This window comes from Squalius cephalus, assembly GCF_949319135.1.
Source record: "Squalius cephalus genome assembly, chromosome: 23".
In the NCBI taxonomy this organism is placed as follows: Eukaryota; Metazoa; Chordata; class Actinopteri; order Cypriniformes; family Leuciscidae; genus Squalius; species Squalius cephalus.
In genome coordinates this window covers 24804915-24830230 of record NC_137144.1, presented here as the reverse complement: position 1 = coordinate 24830230, position 25316 = coordinate 24804915, and the positions used below count along the sequence as shown (strand labels likewise).

The following is a 25316-nucleotide window of genomic DNA, read 5'->3' as shown; positions in this document are numbered from 1 at the left end:
CATGCACACACACACACTTATATATAAATATATGAGTGAAATGCACCCTGTGAGGTTTACTAATTGCTAGATAAGTTCTTGGGGTTTCCTTCTCTAGTCCTCAGAGAGTTAACCATCATAAATATTGCATTTCCACGGCACATTGTGAGAGCTATGGAGGATGGCGAAGAGAGAAGAAAGAAGGACTCATTTGGCAGTTGTGTTTATTGATTTATTTCTGGTGTATAAAAAATTCAACGGAAGAGCAATTTGTGACAGTAATTACTTAGGAGTTACAAAATGGAGCTGAACATTTGAGGTCGGTTTGGGTTATTAAAATCTATGTTACAGTGTTTGTTGATGGTTGATCTTGTAAAAAGCTATTCTAAAATATACTATTTAGAGAACATATGATTAAAATATTTATAAATAAATCTAAAATATACAAATGTTAGCAGTTATTTCATAATGCATTCAGGTCAGCATAGACACATCCGGATCATAAGTAATGCTGTCTTAAGAACTAGCAGTTCGACAAAGGGTAATTAGTCTTACTTTTCAGATTCAAATTATACCAATCTACATTTTTATGTAATTGACTATTTAATTAAAGTTATGACTAGTCTTACAGAAGAAAATGTAGATGTCTGAACATTTTATGCAACTGGCCCCATGTTCTGATATCACTAAGGTCAGAGGTTAAAGGTCAAATACGAGTGGCGAAGCCCAGACGGAGGCTGCTGGGCACCTGTAGGAGTTCCAGTGCTTGTGGCGAGGAGCAAAAGGGAAAGGTGACCTGGAAACGATACTGTGAATCCATCATGAGCTGAGACGAGCCCTCGCGCTCCTGCAGCAATGCCTGTTGCCATGGAGACAAAAACAAAGGCCAATCAGAAGTCTAGGTGATGCTTGATGCTCAATACTACAATAGAGTGCATTAGCTCCGCCCCCTTTTTCAGCAGTGCTGGTTCCGGAAGTATTTTTTCCCATAGGGATTTAAAAAAAGGTCTTTATCAAAGTGTTATAAGCCATGAACCAAGCCAATCAGCAACGAGGTGAATCACAGCATTACAAACTTTGATTTGAAGCTAAAAAGTATTTGAAAAGTGGACAAAATGACAAAGGACAAGACTGTGTACTTAACCGTTTCAGTGAGGGAAAGAACTACAATCCCATGAAGCAGTGCAAACAGCATTATCTAATTTAAAACAATGGAGAAATATTAAACTTCTCATGTACAAATGTTGATTATCTATATAAAAACAATATATTTTAAGTTTATTGCAAAATATGTTTATATATACATATACTCGATCACATTCGCAGTGATTAAAGTGAGTGGGCGGAGCTAAAGAGCACTTTTTTTCTAATCACTGATTGGTGGAATTTCTGCACAGCATCATGCGTAATGTAGTTTTTTTACTAGTAATTCTGCTGTTAAATATGATCATTTTAAAAACAGGCTGAAATAAACATTAATAACCTCGTAGCTCACAGAAAAGCTGTTTCTAAAGGTTATTGTTCAAAATCAATTTCCTTGTATTTTTACTTCCTGAACCTGATTGTTGCGCTCTATTGATTTGTGATCATTTACCTTTACACTACTGTTCAAAAAGGCTTTTAAAAGAAATTAATACTTTTATTCAGCAAAGACGCATTAAATTGATCAAAAGTGACACTAAACACATTCGTAATGTTACAAATGATTTATATTTGAAATAAATGCTGATTTCTATTCATCAAAGAAAGCATGTATCATAGTTTCCACAAAAATATGAAGCATCACAACTGATTTCAACATTGATAACAATTAGAAATGTTTCTTGAGCAGCGAATCAGCATATTAGAGGGATTTCTGAAGGATCATGTGACACTGAAGACTGGAGTAAATTCAGCTTTGCATCACAGAAATAAATAACATTTTAACAAATATTCAAATAGAAAACTATGGAAGCTTGTTTCCACCACAGAATAAAACATTTTAAAAGATAATTGCGACTTTTTATCTCACAATTGCGAGTTTACATCTCACAATTCTGACTTGATTCAGAATTTTGAGTTATAAAGTCAGAATTGCGTGAAAAAAAGTCGCAATTGCATCTTATAAAGTCAGAATTGCGAGATATAAAGTCAGAATTGCGAGATATAAAGTCAGAATTGAGAGATATAAAGTCAGAATTGCGAGATATAAAGTCAGAATTGCGAGATATAAAAGTCAGAATTGCGAGATATAAAGTCAGAATTGCAAGATATAAAAGTCAGAATTGCGAGATATAAAAGTCAGAATTGCGAGATATAAAAGTCAGAATTGCGAGATATAAAGTCAGAATTGCGAGATATAAAAGTCAGAATTGCGAGATATAAAGTCAGAATTGCGAGATATAAAGTCAGAATTGCGAGATATAAAGTCAGAATTGCAAGATATAAAGTCAGAATTGCGAGATATAAAGTCAGAATTGCGAGATATAAAAGTCAGAATTGCGAGATATAAAGTCAGAATTGCAAGATATAAAAGTCAGAATTGCGAGATATAAAGTCAGAGTTGCGAGATATAAAGTCAGAATTGCAAGATATAAAGTCAGAATTGCAAGATATAAAGTCAGAATTGCAAGATATAAAGTCAGAATTGCGAGATATAAAGTCAGAGTTGCGAGATATAAAGTCAGAATTGCAAGATATAAAGTCAGAATTGCAAGATATAAAGTCAGAATTGCAAGATATAAAGTCAGAATTGCAAGATATAAAGTCAGAATTGCGAGATATAAAGTCAGAATTGCGAGATATAAAGTCAGAATTGCAAGATATAAAAGTCAGAATTGCGAGATATAAAGTCAGAATTGCGAGATATAAAGTCAGAGTTGCGAGATATAAAGTCAGAATTGCAAGATATAAAGTCAGAATTGCAAGATATAAAGTCAGAATTGCGAGATATAAAAGTCAGAATTGCGAGATATAAAAGTCAGAATTGCGAGATATAAAAGTCAGAATTGCGAGATATAAAGTCAGAGTTGCGAGATATAAAGTCAGAATTGCAAGATATAAAGTCAGAATTGCAAGATATAAAGTCAGAATTGCAAGATATAAAGTCAGAATTGCGAGATATAAAGTCAGAATTGTGACTTTATAAGACGCAATTGTGACTATATTTCACGCAATTCTGACTTTATTCTGACACATAATTGCGAGTTTATATCTCGCAATTCTGACATCTTTTCTCAGAATTGTGAGATATAAACTCACAATTGTGAGATATAAAGTCACATTTTTTTCACCTCAGAATAGTTTATATCTCACAATTTTGCCTTAATAACACACAATTGCGACTTTATATCACGTAATTCTGAGATAAAAAGTCAGATTTGTGAGATGTAAACTCGCAATTGTGAGAAAAAAAGTCAGAATTGTGAGATTAAAAAGTCGCAATTACCTTTTTTATTTTTCATTCTGTGGCGGAAACAAGCTTCCATAGAAAACAGTTATTTAAAACTGAAATATTATTGCACAATTTTTACTCTATTTTTAATCCTTTAAAAAATTATACCAATCCCAAACTTCGAAACGGTAATGTACCTGCTTAAAAAAAAAAGAAAAAAAATTCTTACCTGCACTTTGCGGACAAAGGACGGAGCCACACGCTTTTCGAAATCATCAATGGGTGTGTAGGAGTTTAGGATTTTCACAATCTACAAAACCACAACACAACCAGATTCTGAAGGTTTTTATAAACGAAGACAAAGAATTGACATTCTACGGGCATGCTGGCACAATTTAAGTTCATAAAATGAATTAGTGGCCAAACGGCTTATGTAAAGCGGCACCTGCACGGACGAGAGCTCGGAGCATCTCTGCTTGATCTCGGCTGCGTCTTCATCGGTGGTCTTGTTGACCTGAAGAAGCCAGGCGACCTGAGACAGCGGCCCCAGCGTTTCCATGGCACAGCTGCCCTGCAGACCCTTCTCTCGCAGCCACTCCTCCAGGTAACTGATGTTACACCTGTGAAAGAAAGATGCTCCATTAAACTCCATTTCTAAAGACGCTCAGAAAGGCAAACTACCATCCTACCCGTACTATTAGTGCAGTAGATCTCAACTTCATTTCCTGTGTGATGAATAAAGTCATACAGGACACGACATCCACTGAAATCTCTTTCTTAGTCTGTTGTCTTAGTCTCTTGCATATTTAGATTTTAATTAGAGTTTGCATAAACATTTCTTAACTTGGCAGAACAGTGAGTCGTTCTGCCAAGTTAAGAAATTTTAATGCAAACTCTATAAAATATAAATATGCAACATATTGGAAACTAATTAAAATATAATAATATCATGCAACATATTGAAGTCATGTGCAGTTTAATATATGCACTATACAGTATTTACTAGTGTTGAAATATTTGGGGTTGGTAAGATTTTATTTTAAGTTTTTGAAATAAAACACCAACGCTTTATTCATTTGATCAAAAATACAGTAAAAACAGTAATATTGTGAAATATTACTGCAATTTAAAATAACTGTTTTATATTTGAATATTTAATTAATATTTCTAATGTTTTTTTATGTATATACTCCATTTTCATTTTAGTTAAAGTTTTAGTAATTCTGTTGTTTTTGACATGTTTAAGGTTTTTTATTATAAACTTTTATTTTAGCTTTAGTTATTTTAATACATCAAGTTAAACTACATTAAAATGAGAAATTTTACCTAATGTTATAATTTAATTTAATTTAAAATATATATAAAAATAAATATTTAATTTCAGTTAACATTTTTTTTTTAATTATTATTTTATTTTATTATTTTTTGAACATTTATTTTTAAACATTTTATGTTTTTTATTGTTTATAATAACCCTGATTGTCAGCATCATTACTTCAGTCCTTCAGAAATCACTCTAATATGATGATTTGATGCTCAAGAAACATTTCTGATGATTATCAATGTTAAAAACTGTTGTGCTGCTTCATATTTGAGGAAACCATGATACATTTTTTTCAGGATTCTTTGATGAATCAGCAGCATTGATTTAAAGTGTCAAAAAAAGTGTCACTTTGATCATTTTAATGCATCCTCGCTGAATAAAAGTAGTGCATACACACACACACACACACACACACACACCTGATCTGCATGCCCTTCCGGCAGGAGCAGAGGTCCTTGCGGAGCAGAATGCTGTTCACCGAGGTGGATCCGATGAGGTAGAAGAGCTGTCTTATGACCTGCCCCTGCAGCTGCGTCTCCATGCCCTGCTGAGCCATGCTGGTGTGGAACGAGCCGAGCTGCTGCAGGATCGAGCTCACGCTGAACGCCTCGGCCCCGCTGAGGTCCCCGCCGTCCTCGTACACGCTATTCGAGCGCTTGCGGACACCGGTGGGCTTCATGCTGGAGATTCCCTGGAGGCTTTCGTGCTCCAGCATCCCGGGGACTGAACAGAGAGAGGGGATTGTTTTACGAGATGGACCAAAGAAATATGCACTATGTAAATGCTAATGTATCAACTTCATTTCCATACTGATCATGGGAAAGAGCGCGTCCTCCATCACGCTGATGAACTGATGGTAGATGTTGATGGCGAGGTCGCTGAGAATCTGCCGGTGCTCTGACAGGTCGAAGTTCTTCAGGCAGTTCTTGTTCTGGCGAGGCGTGTTGTGTTTCATGAACTCCTGTTGATGAAGGGAAATCAAGGGTTGGTTTCAGGCATTATATAAATAAGATATCTTAGACCCTTTGAAATTATGTGTTGATGTATTAATAATAATACATTGTATTTAGGGCTTGACATGAACTTTTTTGCTCACCAGCCACTGTTGCTAGTGGTTTTCCAAAGTTACTAGCCACTCAGCATTTTCACTGGCCACAATTTTGACATCGATACCATGGGGAAAAACTGCCATTTAGATATTTTTTATATTTTCTTATTATTTGGCAGCAGATTTATTAGGCTGCTGTCACTTTAAGACCTGACGCACAGATCCATTATACTGTTACACATGCATTTTCTTTCGCAACTGTTTACGTTCACTTAAAACATACAGTATACATACATACAGTAACTGACTGTTTACTTGAATACTTGCCAAGACCAGCATTTTTTACATTATTTTTTGTGTATTTGATTGTTTCAGCGCAATAAGCAGCGAAAAAAAAACTACATTTTGTGCAAAGAGGCGGCTTTATGTGCCACACTTTAGGTGTGAGAGCACAAAATCTGAGGGAATGAGTCAAATTATTTGCAATACGCGCAATTCCACGTCGAAATCCAAGCCCTGTAACTGTAACAATATTCATCCAGAGCAAATAAAACGAGTGAGTGAGGAGAGGCGGGTTTGTGTGTCACTTGCTGTCGGAGAGATGAGAGAGAGAGAGAGAGAGAAAGAGCAGCTTGTATCCTGCATCTATTCTGTGGAAAATTAGTATTTGAAGCATTTCAGATATTTCAGTATCGATATGTATCGAAAAATCTATATTTTTGACAAAACTACATTGCACCTAGTTTACTATTTTAGATGCATTTTTAAAAGACTACAATTAAAAAAACGTATATATTATATATACAATTCAATCCGTCAAACTTTCTAGTAGGAGTGACTGCGATACACACCACTGCTGAAACACACACACACTTGGAGGGTTGTTGGGTGTTAATGTCAAGCCCTGATTGTATTTATAAAGTGCTTTTCTCACACCCAAAGTGCTACAAAACAAGAAATGGAAGTAAAATACAGAAACTACAGACATAATACAATACAATAAAAGCAGTAAACAGTAAAACAGACATTAAATATCTCAATACTCTATTGAAGAGTTAAATGTATCTATTGAATGTACATTTTAATGGGTCTTTAATAGTGAAGGAGAAAGACACAGAAAATGGCTTTACCTCGTCCCCGCTGTACTGTTTGAGACAGTTGAGGAAGTGATATGTGTTGGAGAGCCAGAAGGACAGAACTTCAAAATTCTCCTGGTGACCCTGAAATCATCGTCATCATCATAATCATCATCATTAAGGAAACTCAAGCAACATGCGGCAGCAAAGCCCCATGTCAGAGGACTCTGAAGAGCGTGTTTGAACGAGGCAGAATACATGCAAGCTGCTAGTTTGATGATATGGTCAACTATTTTGGTCATGCCAGTTTTGTTTGAATTCCATTAGTTTGCTCCAAATTAAAGCTACACTGTGTAGGATTTTCTCCCATCTAGTGGTGAAATTGTTTATGACTACCAACTGAATATTACTTTCTAGCCCCTCCCATTCCGAGGGCGTTTTAAGACCTACGGTGGCCGTATTATTTCAAATCTGCTGGCAGTCGTGAGTAATCTCCCCCTCGCATTCGTCACGGTGCCACTGAGTGTAAAAACGCGAAAGGCGAAGCTTGAATTTCCAGATATGTCCCTCTTTGTCTAATATATTTTCAAGATGGAGGCCCAACATGGCTGCCGCCATTGCGACTCGCCCGTATGTATTCTAAATGGCAGATTATACACTTACGAGAATACTTAATTAGTTGGTTGAAGTGATTACACATTAATGAGAACGTATAATTTTGAAAGAACAAAGTGTTTTTTGCTAAGAATCAACTTAAAATTAAAATGACACAGTGTAGCTTTAAGACATAATGCAGCATGTGTTAGAAGTAGTTCATTCTTCACCCTAAAGAAAAAAAGCCCCTTACCGTGATGACCTCTTTTATGGCTGTAATGATGCCGTGCATGAGGGACTTGAGCTTGTTTCCATCGTTGAGGTAATCTGAGTGTCTCACACACATGAAGAGGAGATGTGCAGCCAGACCAGGGATCATCTGCACACCCACACCGCGAGGTTTCAGATCTGCAGATTACAAACCACTGATTAAGTCATGAGTTATGATTTGAACTTACACAGCCTTCACATTATAGATTTACCGAGTATGAGCGTCCGGATCAGCCTGCTTTCATCCTCCTTCTTGTACTCCAACATGCCCAAGTACTCTTTGGGCACGGCCGGTACTGCTTTCTGATTGGCTGATGAGAATGTGAAACATGCAGAGGATGAGACCGGGTTGACTAAACGAGAAATCAGGTAAATGAAGAGGGTTTTACCCGTCACATGTGTTTGAAGAGCTTTGATTTGGTCTTGAAGTCGTTTTATCAATCTGTCCTTCATGTCTGACTGCTCCTCGAAGTCCTGAAACAAGAAGAACATCATCTTAACACATTAGATTAAGATTAAGAGATCAACTTTTTGGTCCGCAAAAGACCTAAATGTCCTTCAGGAGGACACAGATTTTGGTGCCACTAACAGTCTAAATTCAAAATAAATAAATAGATAAATAAATAAATAAATCCACATATTAATGCATAAATTATATATATATAACCGTGTATTTATGTTGTATATTGTATTATTGTATTCTTTTTGCTTTGAGGGTTGCCTTTATTTATTATGCATCATGTATATGCTTTGGTAAAAAAAAAAAAAATCTAAATGAATGCATGTAAGCGCAAAAGCAATCATGAGCGTGACCTTTCACACACACCATATTCTCAGCTGTGAGGCGTGACGTCTCCTGTCTGAGTTTGTTCTTGGCCTCGCTCTCTGAGAGCTGAGCTTTCTGTAGCTGCTGGTTCTCCTCCTGGAGGTCAGCCATCTGTCCCTCCATCTCTTCTCTTCTTCTCTCGCTCTCTGTAAGCTTCTCCTCCAGGTGCCTACGAACAGAAGCACAACACCTGCTCCTTCAGCTTGTGCCACAGTCTGTAGTGTAAATATAGTTTGAGGGTAATAAACGCCTCACCTGCGCTGTGATTGCTCCTCTTCAACAGTGTGCTGAATCTCTTTTGATAATTCCTTTATTTTTGCTGCAACATAAAATTTAAGTTGTAAAGAAATGCCAACAGATAAAACATTTATATATTTAGGCTTACCACAACTGAATAAACAGGTAGCACAGTCTGTTGTGATTGGTCTACTCTGTTGTGATTGGTCTACTCTGCTCTGATTGGTCAGATGGCCCAGTTTGTTGTGATTGGTCTACTCTGCTCTGACTGGTCAGATGGCCCTGATTGGTCAGATGGCCCAGTCTGTTGTGATTGGTCTACTCTGCTCTGATTGGTCAGATGGCCCAGTTTGTTGTGATTGGTCTACTCTGCTCTGACTGGTCAGATGGCCCTGATTGGTCAGATGGCACAGTCTGTTGTGATTGGTCTACTCTGCTCTGATTGGTCAGATGGCCCTGATTGGTCAGATGGCCCAGTCTGTTGTGATTGGTCTACTCTGCTCTGATTGGTCAGACGGCTCAGTCTGTTGTGATTGGTCTACTCTGCTCTGATTGGTCAGATGGCCCAGTCTGTTGTGATTGCTCTACTCTGCTCTGATTGGTCAGATGGCCCAGTCTGTTGTGATTGGTCTACTCTGCTCTGATTGGTCAGATGGCTCAGTCTGTTGTGATTGGTCTACTCTGCTCTGATTGGTCAGATGGCCCAGTCTGTTGTGATTGGCCTACTCTGCTCTGATTGGTCAGATGACTCAGTCTGTTGTGATTGGTCTACTCTGCTCTGACTGGTCAGATGGCCCTGATTGGTCAGATGGCCCAGTCTGTTGTGATTGGTCTACTCTGCTCTGATTGGTCAGATGGCCCAGTTTGTTGTGATTGGTCTACTCTGCTCTGACTGGTCAGATGGCCCTGATTGGTCAGATGGCACAGTCTGTTGTGATTGGTCTACTCTGCTCTGATTGGTCAGATGGCCCTGATTGGTCAGATGGCCCAGTCTGTTGTGATTGGTCTACTCTGCTCTGATTGGTCAGATGGCCCAGTCTGTTGTGATTGGTCTACTCTGCTCTGATTGGTCAGATGGCTCAGTCTGTTGTGATTGGTCTACTCTGCTCTGATTGGTCAGATGGCCCAGTCTGTTGTGATTGGCCTACTCTGCTCTGATTGGTCAGATGACTCAGTCTGTTGTGATTGGTCTACTCTGCTCTGATTGGTCAGATGGCCCAGTCTTTTGTGATTGCTCTACTCTGCTCTGATTGGTCAGATAGCACAGTCTGTTGTGATTGGTCTACTCTGCTCTGATTGGTCAGATGGCCCAGTCTTTTGTGATTGCTCTACTCTGCTCTGATTGGTCAGATAGCACAGTCTGTTGTGATTGGTCTACTCTGCTCTGATTGGTCAGATGGCTCAGTCTGTTGTGATTGCTCTACTCTGCTCTGATTGGTCAGATGGCCCAGTCTGTTGTGATTGCTCTACTCTGCTCTGATTGATCAGATGGCCCAGTCTGTTGTGATTGCTCTACTCTGCTACAGTGTTTGAGGGCAGGTCAAAGTAGACGTTGTTTGCAGGCATTATGCAAATGTGTTACAAACCTACATAGGTTTGTGCAGGAAGTGAGACTGGTATCACTGACGACTCGTTTCAGGAAGTTCAGAATCAGTTCTTTCTTTTAGGACACAATAACTCCATTTATCTGCACTTTGATCTTTGAAACTTTGCAGACCTTTTACATTCACACACAGCTATATTACACTACATAAAATGTAATATCCGAAAAAGCATAATAGGGGCACTTAAAAAAATGTGTAACATCATATCCTGCTGTCCAGATCTGTCCCAAAATATTTTTTCGCATGCATAAAACCTAGTCTATTTAACATGTGGTTGGCTCACCGCTCATCTCAGCGCTCTGATCTTGTAACTGGGTCTCAAGCTCGTGTTTGTGGCGGTTCAGTTCTGACACCTGCTGCTTCAGTTCTGGAATCACCTGCACACAGGAACTCACCATCATCACCAGGTGACTGTGTTTATTGGTTGAGTAGATGATAGTTTCAACCAATCTGGGGAGTGGGGTGGGACTAAGCTTCAACAATCGTTCCTGTTTGGGTTTCTTTGACGAATCAATGCTGATCAAAACTTGATGACACAATCACGTTCACTACGGAGCCTCTGAATGTCCAACTGAGACAAACGCAATCCCACAGAAAAGCCGAGAATCTCCTCTTTACAAGACTTTTTAAAACATACAGATACGATTAGCGGTTATTAAAGTTATTAAACATTTAAGAACAAGTAGAAGCTACATAAATACACTCTACCATGTTCTCAGCAGCGAGGCGGGCCACTTCCTGCCCGATGCTTTGGTTGACGCTACTTTTCTCCTGAAAGAGAGCTTTATGCTGCTCGTTCTCTCTGTTTAAATGTTCATTTTTGAAGACCAGAGCTTCCAGTTGACTCTCATAAGACTCTTTCTGCTCCCGCAGCTGAGTTTCCATCACCCTGAGAAAGAAGGACAGTCAATTTGCTAATCTGATGTATAATATATATATATATAAATAAATGAACTAGTTGTAAAAACATGTTTACTTTTCTTTAAGCAAAAAAATTATAATTTTTTTTGATGAGAAAACAAACACTTAAACACATTAAACACATTAAACTGAAAACCTTTAGAGGTCATACTTTGCAGCTTTCTCCACGCCGTCAAAAGCAGTGAGAAGATCAGCTCCATCTTCATTATCTGAGGCTTCTTTATTCAGCCTGGAGTAAAAGAGACAATCTGAATCAAGCTAATCCAGATAACAATCAGCGCTGACGATCCCAATACTCTGACGCACCTCTGGATGAGATCCTCCTCTGCGGTGTTACCGAGCAGCTGCCTCATGATTAAACTCATCTTAGCTGAGGGCATAACAATGGATGAAGACAGCTCGGCGTTTTATAGTTTTACATGTATTGTTCATTGTTTTATAGAATGTTTTATACCTCTGGCTTGAAGACTTTGAGCTCTCTTGGTTTTATCAGCTTCAGCTCGTTGCATCTGCAGGCTGTTGATTTCTTTCCGTAAATCTGGTATGACCTTCAAATGTCACAGAAAACAGAGTCATTGTGTGTGTGACTGACAGAGAAAAACCCTATACATTAAGGTCCATATTAATAACCAATGTATAAAGGATTGTTCACACCAAGAACAGTAACTATAAAGATAACTATAACAATAACTATAACTATATTATCTATTTAAAGTCAGGTGGATTCTGATTGGCTGTCAATATCTTTTATAATTTATCAGCTGGAAAAAAACTTTATAGTTATCGTCCTTGGTTAACACTAGATTTGCCTTTGCAGAAAGGAAAAATAGTGCTTCAAAATCAGGAAAAGAAGAAAGTTTTAGAGAAGTTCAGGTTTCAGGCTATAGAGGAGAAAAACTGAAAAAAAAAAACAACGATAAATAAGATACAAATAAATATGCAAAATATATAAATAATCAAATGTAAATGTTGTATACTGTATAATATTTGTAAATAATAAAATATTCAATAATATTCAATATCAAAAAATATAAGGAGATATACAATTAATTAAATAATAATAAAAAACTAGAAGAACTAAAAAAAACATTAGAGATTAAAAATCGAAGATAATTATTGGAATTAAAAAGAAAAAGTTAAAGCTTTCAAATTTGCATTTCCTTTAAAAATTTTCGAAACATTTACATTAACATTTCCCCAACCATTTCATTTATATTGTATTATTTTAGCATTGCTGGGCATTGAATCAATTATTTGTATATTTCCACGCACATTTGATTATTCACTTATGTTTTATTTTTGCAGATTTCATCCTCAATCATCAATATTAGGCTTCGGTTTGGTGTAAATGCCTTGGGAAGCACTGTAATAAAACAGCCATTTGCACCTGTTCTTTAAAAAATGTAAAAGAAAAAGAGAAAGGAAGAGCTGGAGTTGTGATTCACCTTGACGTGTTTGGTGAGTTGCAGCAGCTGTTCTTGCAGTTCTGCGTTGGCCTTCATGTCGTCCTCCACTTGCGTCTGGAGTCTGATTCGCTCCTCTCTCAGTCTACGGCTTTCCTCTTTCAGTGCTACGATCTCTTTATCCGAGTCTTCCTTCTGGAGTTCACTGTTGTGCTCCGCCACCCTGACAGATCAGAGGACGGATTTGGACAAACGCGTTTAGACAAAGGTCTGATTGATAGACAACAACTCAAAGTTGAGTCTGTTCCTCACAAAGTTATCATGTAGCTTCAGACGCCCACTTTTGGACCATTTCTATGGTGTTTTTTTGAGCGTGTGCATGAGCAACTTTGAGTTTCGCAGAGGAAATGAACTCAAACGTGAGATGATTTTTGGGGGAACTATCCCGTTAAAAAAGCGTTCTTACTTTCTAAACCTCTCCTCTCTTTCGAGATCTTCCATCAGCTTTCTCTTTACATCCTCAAATTGATCTGGAAAACGAATGTTTCGTTAGTTACACTCCCATACTCTTCATTATCACGGTTTTAAAAACAGCTCACTCTTCACCTTGCATCTGCAGTGTCGTGTCTTTCAGTTTCTGCTCCAAAGCTTTATTCACCTGAACCAGTTTCTCTTTATCATTCTGAAGCAGAACGATTGCCTTAGGGAAGAGAACAAAGTGAACACCCTCATAATTATATTCAATGCTACAAAGATATTGTACAAATCAGTGTGTCTGTTACCTGATTGGTCTCTTCTGAGTTTGTTCTCGCCCTCTCCTCTAAAGCTGCCATCTCATTGGTTAGCTTTCCAAGCTCCGCCTCCAGAGCCTGAATCTTTTCTAGTCCGTGAGCTCGTGCATTAGACAAACTGGCGAGTCTCTCCATGAGGCCACGGTTCTCTTTATTCTAGAGGAATAAGCCGCAAAAGAGGAATAATTATTCTTTATTTTAATTTGTACATTTGATCAGCAGTGTTAGTATTTATTTTGGTTTTTATGTTTATATTTTCATTTTTCATTTTCGTTTTAGTAATTCTGTTATGTGCTTTTGTCATTTTCATTAGTTTTTTTTATTTCTATTTAGCTTTATTTCAGTAAATCATTTTAATTTGAGTAAATACTTCAATTTGAAATGATTTATTTCAGTTAGATGCCTTACTAAATTAAGTTTTAGTAATTTTGTTATGTGCATATGCCATTTTCATTAGTTTTTTTCAATATTTCTATTTAGCTTTAATCGATTTCATTTTTAGTAATTTTCATTTTAGTAAATTTAATACATAATTTAATTTACTTAATTTATATTTTATTTGATAAAATATAAATATTCGTCATTTTAGCAAATTTTGTATTTAATATAATTTATCTAATTTATAAACTATAAATATTATTAATATTTTGAATTTTGTTTTTATATTTTCACTTTCTGTTTAATTTTAGTTTAGGTTTATGTCATTTTGTCATTTTCATTATAGTTTTTTAAATATTCCTATTTCTTCTATTTCAATTCTATTTAATTTATTAAATAGAATTAAATAGTTTTAGTCATTTTCATTTTAGTAAATTTAATACTTCAACTTCAAATTATTTATTTATGTCAGTTAGTTGCCTAGGGAACATTTCTAATTTCTAAACAATTATCAAGTTTTTTAAGTTTTAATTGACCTAATATTTATATTTAATTTTATCATATATTAGTATGCACTTTCCCTGTAAATCAGACCTGTGACACTAGCAGCGTCAAGCTTTACTTGAAGTTACTTTGAAGCAAGTCACATGCTTTAAACAGTCCATTATGAACAAAAAAATCTCTTTAATATCTCAATTATTTCTCCCAAATTGTTACGTTCTAGGCTGGGAAGAGTAAAGATGAGGATAACTGCTGAGACTGTGACACAAATAGCAATAAGATTAGAGATCAAATAGAGACTTTGGTTTAAGTCGCCCAGTGATCTCCCATGTCTCTTTCAGAGTTTCAAAAAATATCTCAACAGTGTGTAAAACTTTGCTCAGATTTGCCAAGATCCCAAAGTGGGAGATCTCAAAATGAACACTTCTCAACAAGAGATCTGAGCTGCTCTCCACATTTATTTCATAGCTCTATATACTTACTGTACGCTAACTACTGAGAAACATCTGAGACTAAGTTCATACTTAACTGAAATCTCCATTAAGTATCCCTGAGATATGAACAAGCATCCTTGATCAATAATGTTTTCTAGGTTGTCTGATCGTACCTGCTCTTCCACTTTCTTGCGCAGCTGCTGGACTCTGTAGGAAAGCTGAACATTGATGACCAGCCGTCGCATTGTTTGAAATCGCCGGCGCACCAGCCAAGCTCGAGCGTACTTCTGCAGAACCAGAGCCTTGTGCTCCGCCACCATCTATAAGAAGGAGACATGATCAAACGCGTGACCTGCATGGTCAAAAACACTTCAACAAAATGACAAATGATGAGACTGGTTGCTTTGCCTTTCTGTAGCGTTTGCGGGCCATCCATCCTCTGGTGTAGGCCTGTATGATGACGGCAGCCCTCAGGACGAGCTGGTAAATCTTCCGCACCAGATACCCACGGCAGTGTCTCTGAATCACCACAGCGGCCCAGCCCTGCTTCAGCGCCAGAGCTGTCACCGTGCGTCTGAGATAGAAAATGTGTCATATATAACGGAAAGTTCTGTGCTATTTTTTAGTTGTCTATGTATAGACAATTAAACAATATAACAGATCAATGTCAGTTGCCTCACATCAGCTATATATCACATTAGCTTGACACGTCTATAAGCGCCTTTTGAACTGAAAACAAGTGTGAACAAGTGAATAACAGTTTAAAGGTGCAGGAAGCGATTTCTGAGAAATGCTGTTGAAAGTGGTTTGGTCTGAGCACCACAACACACTTGTAGCCAATCAGCAGTAGGGGGCGTGTCCACTCTTTAGGAGGGAGGAGAGTGAGCCAATCAGCAGTAGGGGGCGTGTCCACTCTTTAGGAGGGAGGAGAGTGAGCCAATTAGCAGTAGGGGGCGTGTCCGCTCATTATGAGGGAAGAGAGTGAGCCAATTAGCAGTAGGGGGCGTGTCCACTCATTATGAGGGAGGTGAGTGAGCCAATCAGCAGTAGGGGGCGTGTCCACTCATTATGAGCGAGGAGAGTGAGCCAATTAGCAGTAGGGGGCGTGTCCACTCATGATGGGGGAGGAGAGAGTAGGCCAATCAGCAGTAGGGGGCGTGTCCTCTCATTATGAGGGAGGAGAGTGAGCCAATTAGCAGTAGGGGGCGTGTCCACTCATGATGGGGGAGGAGAGAGTAGGCCAATCAGCAGTAGGGGGCATGTCCGCTCATTATGAGGAAGGAGAGTGAGCCAATTAGCAGTAGGGGGCATGTCCACTCATTATGAGGGAGGAGAGTGAGCCAATTAGCAGTAGGGGGCGTGTCCACTCATGATGGGGGAGGAGAGAGTAGGCCAATCAGCAGTAGGGGGCGTGTCCACTCATTATGAGGGAGGAGAGTGAGCCAATTAGCAGTAGGGGGCGTGTCCACTCATGATGGGGGAGGAGAGAGTAGGCCAATCAGCAGTAGGGGGCGTGTCCACTCATTATGAGGGAGGAGAGTGAGCCAATCAGCAATAGGGGGCGTGTCAAAAAAATCCGTTTACACAACCCTTCAAATGTTTAGGGTCAGTAAGATGTTGTTAATACCTATACAGGAATTAAGAGGAATTTAAAAGTTATTTTAAATGAATGTAAAAATACTGTCAAAACACTGTTGTGGATCGCTAGTGCTCTGTAAACACTCACCTGATCTGTTTCTTTCCACGCACGTACTGTTGTATAGTGTTGGCAGCTTGTCTCATGTGCAGGAACCTGCGTCTCTGCCTCCAGCCCCTCACGTGCTTCTGAATGGTCACGCAAGCCGCACGCAGATGATCCAAACGCAGCTTCTCCAGGTACGCCACCTGTCCCGCCCGGAAGAAGATCTTCGTCCGACCAAACTTGTACTGGTTGGAATCCTGTAATGCACCAAAGATGACACTCTTCAGAACATGGTTGAAGTTCACGAGCTCTCAGACGTACCACAGTGCGGTTCTCTTACAGGAATGAGTTTCTGCAGAACCGTCCTGCACGTCTGCTTCTTCTCTCCCAGCTTCAGCTCTGACTGGCTCATCAAGATACTGTAACGGCTGTAAAACTCGATATACGTCCACCTGTAAGGATAGACAGAGAGGATGAGGCTTTACAGAAAAGAGAGAGACCAGACAAACATTGCTAATCTGTAGGAAGATGCTGCTCTGTGGCGTTTTAACCTTGCTTGGTTGGATCTTCTGATGTGTTTTTAATGACTCTAGTTTGTCTTGAGATTTGGTTCACTTTTAAATTTTGTTGTATTAAAATATGCATAACTCTCACAAAAACATGTCCAGGTCACATTTCACACAAATATCATAAGAAAAAAACAATCAAACAAGAAATTATATATTTCTTTAAGGAAAAATATTCTAATGATGACACTGTGACATTGTTTTTAACACAATTCATAATAATTTCTTTTTTTAAATACTACATGAATATTTCTTTCACCTAACAGTAATTATTTTTCAAATTATAGGGTTTTAAAAAATGTGTATAAACAAACCAATAAATATTATATTATTTATTACTGTTTTGAACTAGTTTTTATTTTTATGTTTTCATTTTAATTTTAGTTCAAGTTTTAGTAATTTTGTTATGTGCTTTTGTCATTATTAGTTTTTATATTTCTATGTAGTTTAAATTTATTAAAACTAAATTTAATACATTTTATTTCAGTTTTAGTAAATTTGTTATGTGCTTGTAATTTTTATAAATTTTTTATATATTTCTATTTAGATTTAATTTAGTTTTAGTCATTTTGTTAAGTGCTTTTTAATGTTATTTTTATTCATTTTTAATATTTACCGGTATATTTAGCATTCATTTATTAATGCTAGATATAAATATAAAAAAACGAACAAAAATATTATTTATATATTTTTAAATATATATATAAATAAAATATTTTTTTCATCTTCAACCTAAAACTAGTTCATTTCAGTTAGCTGCCATGGAAACATTTTATTTAATTTTTATATTAGCTTTATTTCAATGAAATTTTTATACTTTTATAGTTTTACTTAATGATGAAAATGAAAACACTGATATTCTGTCCTAAATATATAGATATAGATATGCCTTCCTAAATATTTCTGTTTTGTGTCATTCAGTCACGTGATAACATACACATACAGTATGAAGATCACAGAGTCTTCACAGAAGTGTTCAATATGAAGTTAAAAAGGCCACATAGTGATGTTTTGATGGTGCATTGAGAGTTTAGGCTGAACTAAAACTTGTGAGATGGTGGAAGATTTCTGAGAACTTCACATATAAGTTCTGCAAATTCACACTGAACCGACAGACGCAGACCAACGCCGCCAGTCACCAGATTACAGCACGTCACTTCTCACAGGAGTAACCGATCTGATCCGACAAAACTTGGCGAAGAGTCTGTCGGCGCGGTGTGAACTGGCCTGAGCTTGAGCTAATGCTGGTCACCTGGATGGGTAACTCTGGGCACTGATGCGGATGGTCTCCAGCACACCACAGGCCCTCAGCTGCTGCACCACACGCTTTGAGTCATACCTGAGCACACGCACACACACACACACACACACACACTCAGTTTCATTTACTGTATACAACCAACAGAAAGTCACAAATAAAACAATTCAGGCTTGTCACTTACTCAAATGGCAGTTTCTCCTCATTGGGTTTAATACAGCGCACATAATGAGGTGTAGTAGCGTTCAGCGTCTCCATTAACAGGGACAAAGAACTTCGAAACTGTGATCAGACAGGAGATAAAGATGTTAACGATGATACACATCCTGTAGAGAACGCCATTGTTTTTTGTCTCAATGAATTGATCGAGTTTATGATCACACCGTGCTCGTGCTACCACTGACCCAGAATGAGCTGTTGTCATATGCATGAAAGAGCTTCACAAAGTCTTTTTAAACCACTCAATATCATTATTTGTGTGTTACAAGCATTCAAATAATCAATAGGATAAAAGTTTATAGATTGGATCTAAACACAGCAGATGGTCTGGTTTTTGGGAAAGATCTTTGCTGCTTTCACATGCTGTATTTCAGTGTAAACAAACATGGCTGAGCACAGGGCTCTTTTCGCAAGTTACATTATTACACCAGTAGGTGGCGGCAAGTGACTCACTAATGGAGTATAAAAGTCATAAAGACAGTCACTTGTCGCCACCTACTGGTGTAATAATGTAACTTGTAAAAACAATATATATATCTTTTTCAATAAATTTAAATCTTTGAAAACAAGTGAATCGGTCAATCGGTCATTATTATTACCACTAGAATAGTATTGTCTGTGATTTTGTACCTTGTCTCCTACAGTGGTTCTCAGCTGCTTGTTTGAAGCTTTAACTCTGGGTTGTGCAGGTTTAACTTTGATCATTTTGTGGCCAGAATTTGGTTCCTCCTCTTTAAAAAAGTCTGCCAAAAGAGCAAACTAACAGCATAGAAAATAGATAAACAACATTATAATGACATTAAACTCACAGACACAGATTCAAAGATCATAAAGGAAAACATTAGGTTGATACCTGACTAGCGCGCAGGATTTCGACTAGCTCTTCATAAAGCGTGTCTCTGTTCTTCTCCAAAAAACCTTTACACTGATATTCTACCTAAGGAAAACGGGTTCAGTTCTTTATGCATCATTTTCACTGTATATTTTTAAGAAAATACAGAGAAGAAATAGCCTCTCACCTTATCTGCAAAATGCTGGATCATAAAAGAGTCATTAGACAAACGAGGTTTCTCAAACAGTGGCTTTGAACCTAGAATATTGTACAGCTTTTGCAGCCAGTTTTTATCAGTGCCCTGTGGGAACTGTAGGAGATCATTCAGTTAGTGAAATAATAATAATATATATATAGATTTTACATGCTTCTCCAAGAAATCAATGACATTAAATAGAGAACAAGTGGAAACTTCGGATCCAATCAAGTTTGGAATTGGAATTTCATTATGACAATTTGTGTCCTAACCAGGTCATTTTTCTGTCCTTGATACTGTAAAAAATAACAGCCAATCAGAACATATCACATGCTTAATATTCAGCTGCGTGCAACCAATGAGATTTCAGTGTGGGCGGAGCTCCACAGCAAGTCGCATAAGAACTATAAAAAATGGCCACTTTCTTGTAGCATGCTGCAATTTACACTGGTTAGGACAGAAAACTTTCTCATCCGTGTTATTCTCACCAGACACTCCTCATCCAAAAGGTCCAGGATGCCCATCTTAGACTCGATGAGATCAATAACGGGCTGATTGTCGTAGAAATCGATCAGCGTCCACGGAATGTCCTCCTTCATGTACTCCTCCTGCTCCAGTTTAAACACGTGCTGATGGGACAGATGATGATCAGAGATGTGTTTTTATCAATAGTTCCACTTCAAATCAAATTGATTTCTTGCTAAATAAAATAAAAAGGTACGCACCAGGTTGAACTGCTGTTGAAGCTTCTCGTTGGCGTAGTTGATGCAGAACTGCTCGAAACTGTTAACTTCAAAGGTCTCAAATCTAGAGGCCGAAAGACAGAACAACATTAGAAAAAAGCTGTGATGACACAGATTTTCACAGTTATTAACATTGTAATTTAGCAAAGTATTTTTTTTTTTTTTTTTTTTTTTTTTTTTTATGTGCATTTCTAACACTGTACTTTGTGTTATATTGCCTAGGCATTAAATCACCATGAAATCAAAATGGACAATTCTTGATTTGTGGAATATTGCAGTATTCATTATAAATGATTTATCTGTGCATATCATTGTTTTGTAAATTCATGTGCCTCATAATCTTTAATCAAAATATCTTCCCCTCCCTCTTGCAGCGACATCTCTTCTATGATGATGCGTTTACTGTCATGAGGGCGGGGCAACATGTCTCTCACATGAGATCCACCAATAGCAAACCACAACCATCCAATCAATTCCCCATGGACAAAATCAAGCCCCGCCCTACAATATTTTCTTGTTCAAGAAACCGTTTTACTCAGATATGTCACAATGTTTCATGCCAAATTTAAATTACAGAGCTACTGCGTTGTGAGTGACATCATATCATGAATTTAACATCTTTCTCTTTTCTGACCAACGTCAGAATCTCTCCATACTTCTGTTCCTCTTTTCTAAAATCATAGAAATTCTACAGGACTTGACATTTTTTGCTCTCCAGTCACTGTAGCCAGTAGTTAGTCACTCAGCATTTTCACCGGCCACAATTTTGACATCGATACCATGAGGAAAAGCTCCCATATAGAGATTTTAATATTATCTCATAAATGCAGCAGGTTTATTAGGCTGTCGTCACTTTAACAACTGACACACAGATCCATTATACTGTTACACATCTCAAATGGTTTACATTCACTTAAAACATACAGTAACTGACTGTGTTGACGTAAACACTCGCCAAGACCGGCATTTTGACATTATTTTGTGTGTATTTGACTGTTTACGTACAATAAGCAGCAAAAAAGAACTCAATTTAGTGCTGAGAGGCGGCGTTATGCGCCATACTTTGGTAAAATTATGGAGTAAAATTGAAGGAGTAAAATTATGTGCAGTACACGCAATCCCACGCTGAAATTCAAGCCCTGTAACACCAACAATATTCATCCGGAGCAAATGAAAGGAGTGAGTGAAAGAAGGCGGGTTTGTGTCACTCGCTGACGGAGAGATGAGAGAGAGAGCAGCTGGTATTGTGAATTCAACGTACCCATAAATATCCAACACCCCAATAAATGAATGTTGTTTCCCAGGAACCATTAGTGCCTGGTTGATCTTGTGGATGACCCCGTCGAAAAGATGGGCGTAGATGTGTTTGGCCAGGGCATCGCGGGCGTTGACGGCACGTTCCTTGGGCTGCGGTTTCACCACCGTCTCCGCTGACAAGACTATCCGTCTGTGACACAGCCAGCGGCTCACATTGTCCATGTTGACACTCATCAGGTCACAGAATATGGCCAAGTGAGGGTCTCTGGACTGGAGAGAAAGCAGAAAGTATTACAAAATGGCAATTATCAATTGAAAAAATTGTCTAAAACCACACAGAAAAAATATCTTACACCGATGGATGATTTATCAGGGCTGTTCGCCTTGATGACTACGTTTCCTAAATGCAGAATTGCAGCGAGCACCTTAAACACATCAGCCTGAAAACTGTCCTTAAGACCTGAAGAGAAACAAGACAGCCAGAGACAGACCAGATGAAGTTCATGGATTGACAACCACGTTCTTGATAAATTGCTAAAATGAATCAGGTGTTCGATGTTTTTGTAAATATCAGACTGTTACCCAGTAGATTGAAGGTTCTGAGTGTTTCTGCCATATCAGCACGGTCGTCCACACCCTCGATCTCTGTCTCACCACCCAAACGAGTGTAATTAAACTTCTCTGCACCCACTGATCAACAGATGAAGAACATGCCAGCATTACAGACAGAATTTCCACTCTATATTATTAATCTGATTTTGCTTATATGAACTGAAATCTGTTCTTTATATATTTTAAAGAGTAAAATATTAACTTAAAGGGATAGTTCACCCAAAAATGAAAATTCTGCCATCATTTGCCCACCCTCAAGTTCCAAACCTGTATACATTTCTTTCTTCTGTTGAACACAAAATAAGACATTTTGAAGAACCTCTGTGACCAAACAGTTGATGGACCCCATTGACTTCCATAGCATTTTTTTTTTTAAAGTCAATCAACTGTTTGATGACAGATTATACATTCTAGACATATGATATATTATTAACATATTCCTCAAAATATCTTCTTTTGTTTGGAACAACTTGAGGATGAATAAATTGTGACAGAATTTTCATTTTTAGGTGAACTATCCCTTTAATCTCAATTTAACCAGTCTACAATCATGATACAGACTTACGGTATTTTCTTGCACATTTTTAAGTATTTTAAGTATTATTGCAAAACAGCATTCAGTATGCAATCATAAATTATAATGCATGTCTTGTAGTATCTATCTATCTATCTATCTATCTATCCATCTATCTATCTATCTTTGTTCAAAAAAGGTCTTACTTTTTGGCAGTAAAATCAGATATAGAATTACAATGTAAAGTCAAGAGCTATTATATGTATATAAGTATAGTATATATATATTATATAAGTATAGATATTTTCAGAAAATGTATGTAAAGTATACAGTATACAAACTCCAAAAAAGTACAATTACAAGTAGTGCAGTTATGATTAAAGTCTTTGTCGCTTCCTGGACTCAGCATAATTTCATCTTTTGTAGCTATTCCTATTTCTGTGCTTAGTAATAAAATCACATGACAAGTACAGAAACACTCACAGAGTCTCAAGCCTTTGAACTCCGGTTGATTTGCACAAGCACACATTTGGTAGAAGATGTGATAATTTCTCTCATTCTCTGACTGCAGGGGGAACAAATGAGACATTATGAGTTTTGCACCTTTATCATTTAGTTAATCTGTTGCTAAAAAGTCAACAAAAAGTGAAAAGCTCCTTCAACCTGAAACACAACCCTTGACTTTTCCAGAAGGTACGTCCTCATGTTGGCGCCAATGATCCGGTATCTATTGTCGAAGCTGATCTCAGTGTACTTCCCGAATCGACTGCTGTTGTCATTTCTGGTTGTTTTTGCATTTCCAATGGCCTGCAAACACATCAGATTATTTTGTGATTTGATCCTGCTCGTGGAAAAGTGTTGGTTTGGTTAAAAACACAGTTTTACCTCAGTGATCGGGTTGGATGCCAAAACTTTATCCTCCACCCGAGTTTTGCTACCAGATTTGCTGACCACAGCAAAGTATCTCATAGCGTACCGAGCTGATACGGTCTTTCCGGCCCCGGACTCACCGCTCACAATGATGGACTGATTCTTGTTATTCCTGCAGTTTAAAGATAAGATATCTCATTTTGAGCTCAGCCTGTAAAACCTGCACAGTTGGTTATACAGCATATGTTTGTGTCCATCCAAACACAAAGTCTTCCTGGATCAACCATGGTTTAAAGGGATAGTTTAAGACATGGCGCTTCACCTGGCCATTTGTTTGTAGGCCTCTTCAGCCACAGCAAACATATGAGGGTCCAGGTCGCCCATGTTTTGACCAGAGTACGCATGGATGACTGCATCTCCATAGATGGGAAGCTGTTTATATGGATTGACTGCCACTAGGATAATTCCTGAGATGGTAAAAATCATGGTGATGTTCTCACATTAAAGAAAAGGGTTCACATCAAGAAAGCCATTCTACAGCCAACCTACCACAGTATGTATAGATGATTTTGGACTCGACAAATCGGACTTTGAGGTTGTGTAGCACGGCCGGCTCGTGAAGGTAGCTGAGGGCCGTGAGGTCATTCTCTCCCACCAGGATATCCGGATTACGGAGGGGTGGCAACTTCTCACCCCCTTCCAGAGGATACAGCAACTCCTGAGAGAGATTCACAACTCAGGTCAGGTTCTATTAAAGTCAAAGTTTCTAATAGGGCGATAAAACTGTTCAATTTATAATGACTTTCATTATGAACATCAACGAGAATTTTTACCCTCAGGTACCATTCGCTCCCATTATAAAGCTTGGAAGAACAACCAGGATATGATTTAATATAACTCAGATTGTGTTTGGCTGAAAGAAGAAAGTCATATACACCTAGGATGGCTTGAGGGTGAGTAAATTATGAAATATTTTTCATTTTTGGGGTGAACTAACCTTTTCTTTAACCATAATAAATAAATAAAATCTTTAAAAAACTCCATAAAACCATAAGTAAAACTCAAAAACCGAGGCAAAAAAGTTAAATAAAAATCCAGATAAGAAGGTTCTTGAACATTGAAGGTGCTGCAAATAACCTTTAAAGTGCAAACTATTATGTGTGAAAATGCTCATTTATTAAATTATGAAAATAATTCTACAAACAGCTGCTCAGTTTTCAGATTTAAAGCTTTAATAGAGGTTTTGTCTTACCGTCCCATCCTCCAGCTGTAGTTCCAGCTCAGTATCTCCAGGCTTGAAATCTGTCAGAATCTCCGCAGATTTCCAAACATGTTCGGAGTCGGGGATCCACACCCTGTTATACTACAACAGAAAACTCGCATTACATTGCGATTTTATAAGATTGTGCTTTGGAAGAGATTTTGTGTGACTTGTTTTTTTTATTGTGCTTGCACTGCGCTTTCAACAATAACAAAACTAATGACCATATGTCACAACTATAACTAACTTTTTAAGTTTGACTCAGTAATTTCGAAAATAAAGTATTTGACAAGTTCATTATCTTCTCAAATGCACACATGCTAGACTAAAATATCATGTTAATAAACTTGCTAAACACTTCTGAAAAGTGATTTGTTCCTCATACCTTTGTGTACAACTCCGACAGAGCCATGACAACAGGAGTCTCTTCCGATTTATTTCACATTAAACCACTTTCTCATGATTAAACTTACAAGTGAAACTAATATTCAAACGACTGACTTTTTAGTCATGACACCTGCTAAAAGTCTGGAAATGACGGTGGGAAC

General features: G+C 37.7%; 1 protein-coding gene across 1 annotated transcript; it reads right to left on the bottom strand.

Moving 5' to 3' along the window:
- Positions 1–191: 191 nt before the first annotated feature.
- On the bottom strand, positions 192–25316 carry myo5c (myosin VC). Its single transcript, XM_079858513.1, has 41 exons — positions 25154–25316; positions 24760–24870; positions 24057–24225; positions 23830–23974; positions 23523–23679; positions 23301–23444; positions 23121–23202; positions 22094–22201; positions 21865–21971; positions 21516–21781; positions 20237–20318; positions 20000–20140; positions 19503–19625; positions 19337–19420; positions 19114–19242; positions 18449–18546; positions 18259–18345; positions 16781–16892; positions 16486–16697; positions 15168–15333; positions 14933–15079; positions 13438–13602; positions 13262–13355; positions 13122–13185; positions 12698–12878; positions 11707–11800; positions 11559–11622; positions 11404–11481; positions 11040–11220; positions 10615–10708; positions 8746–8809; positions 8491–8659; positions 8054–8138; positions 7877–7975; positions 7648–7802; positions 6855–6944; positions 5487–5637; positions 5096–5399; positions 3798–3972; positions 3582–3662; positions 192–838 (listed from the first exon to the last, which is right to left on the bottom strand). The coding sequence occupies exons 1-41, from the start codon at positions 25178–25180 to the stop codon at positions 686–688; spliced, it is 5238 nt and encodes a 1745-aa protein (XP_079714639.1). The 5' UTR covers positions 25181–25316; the 3' UTR covers positions 192–685.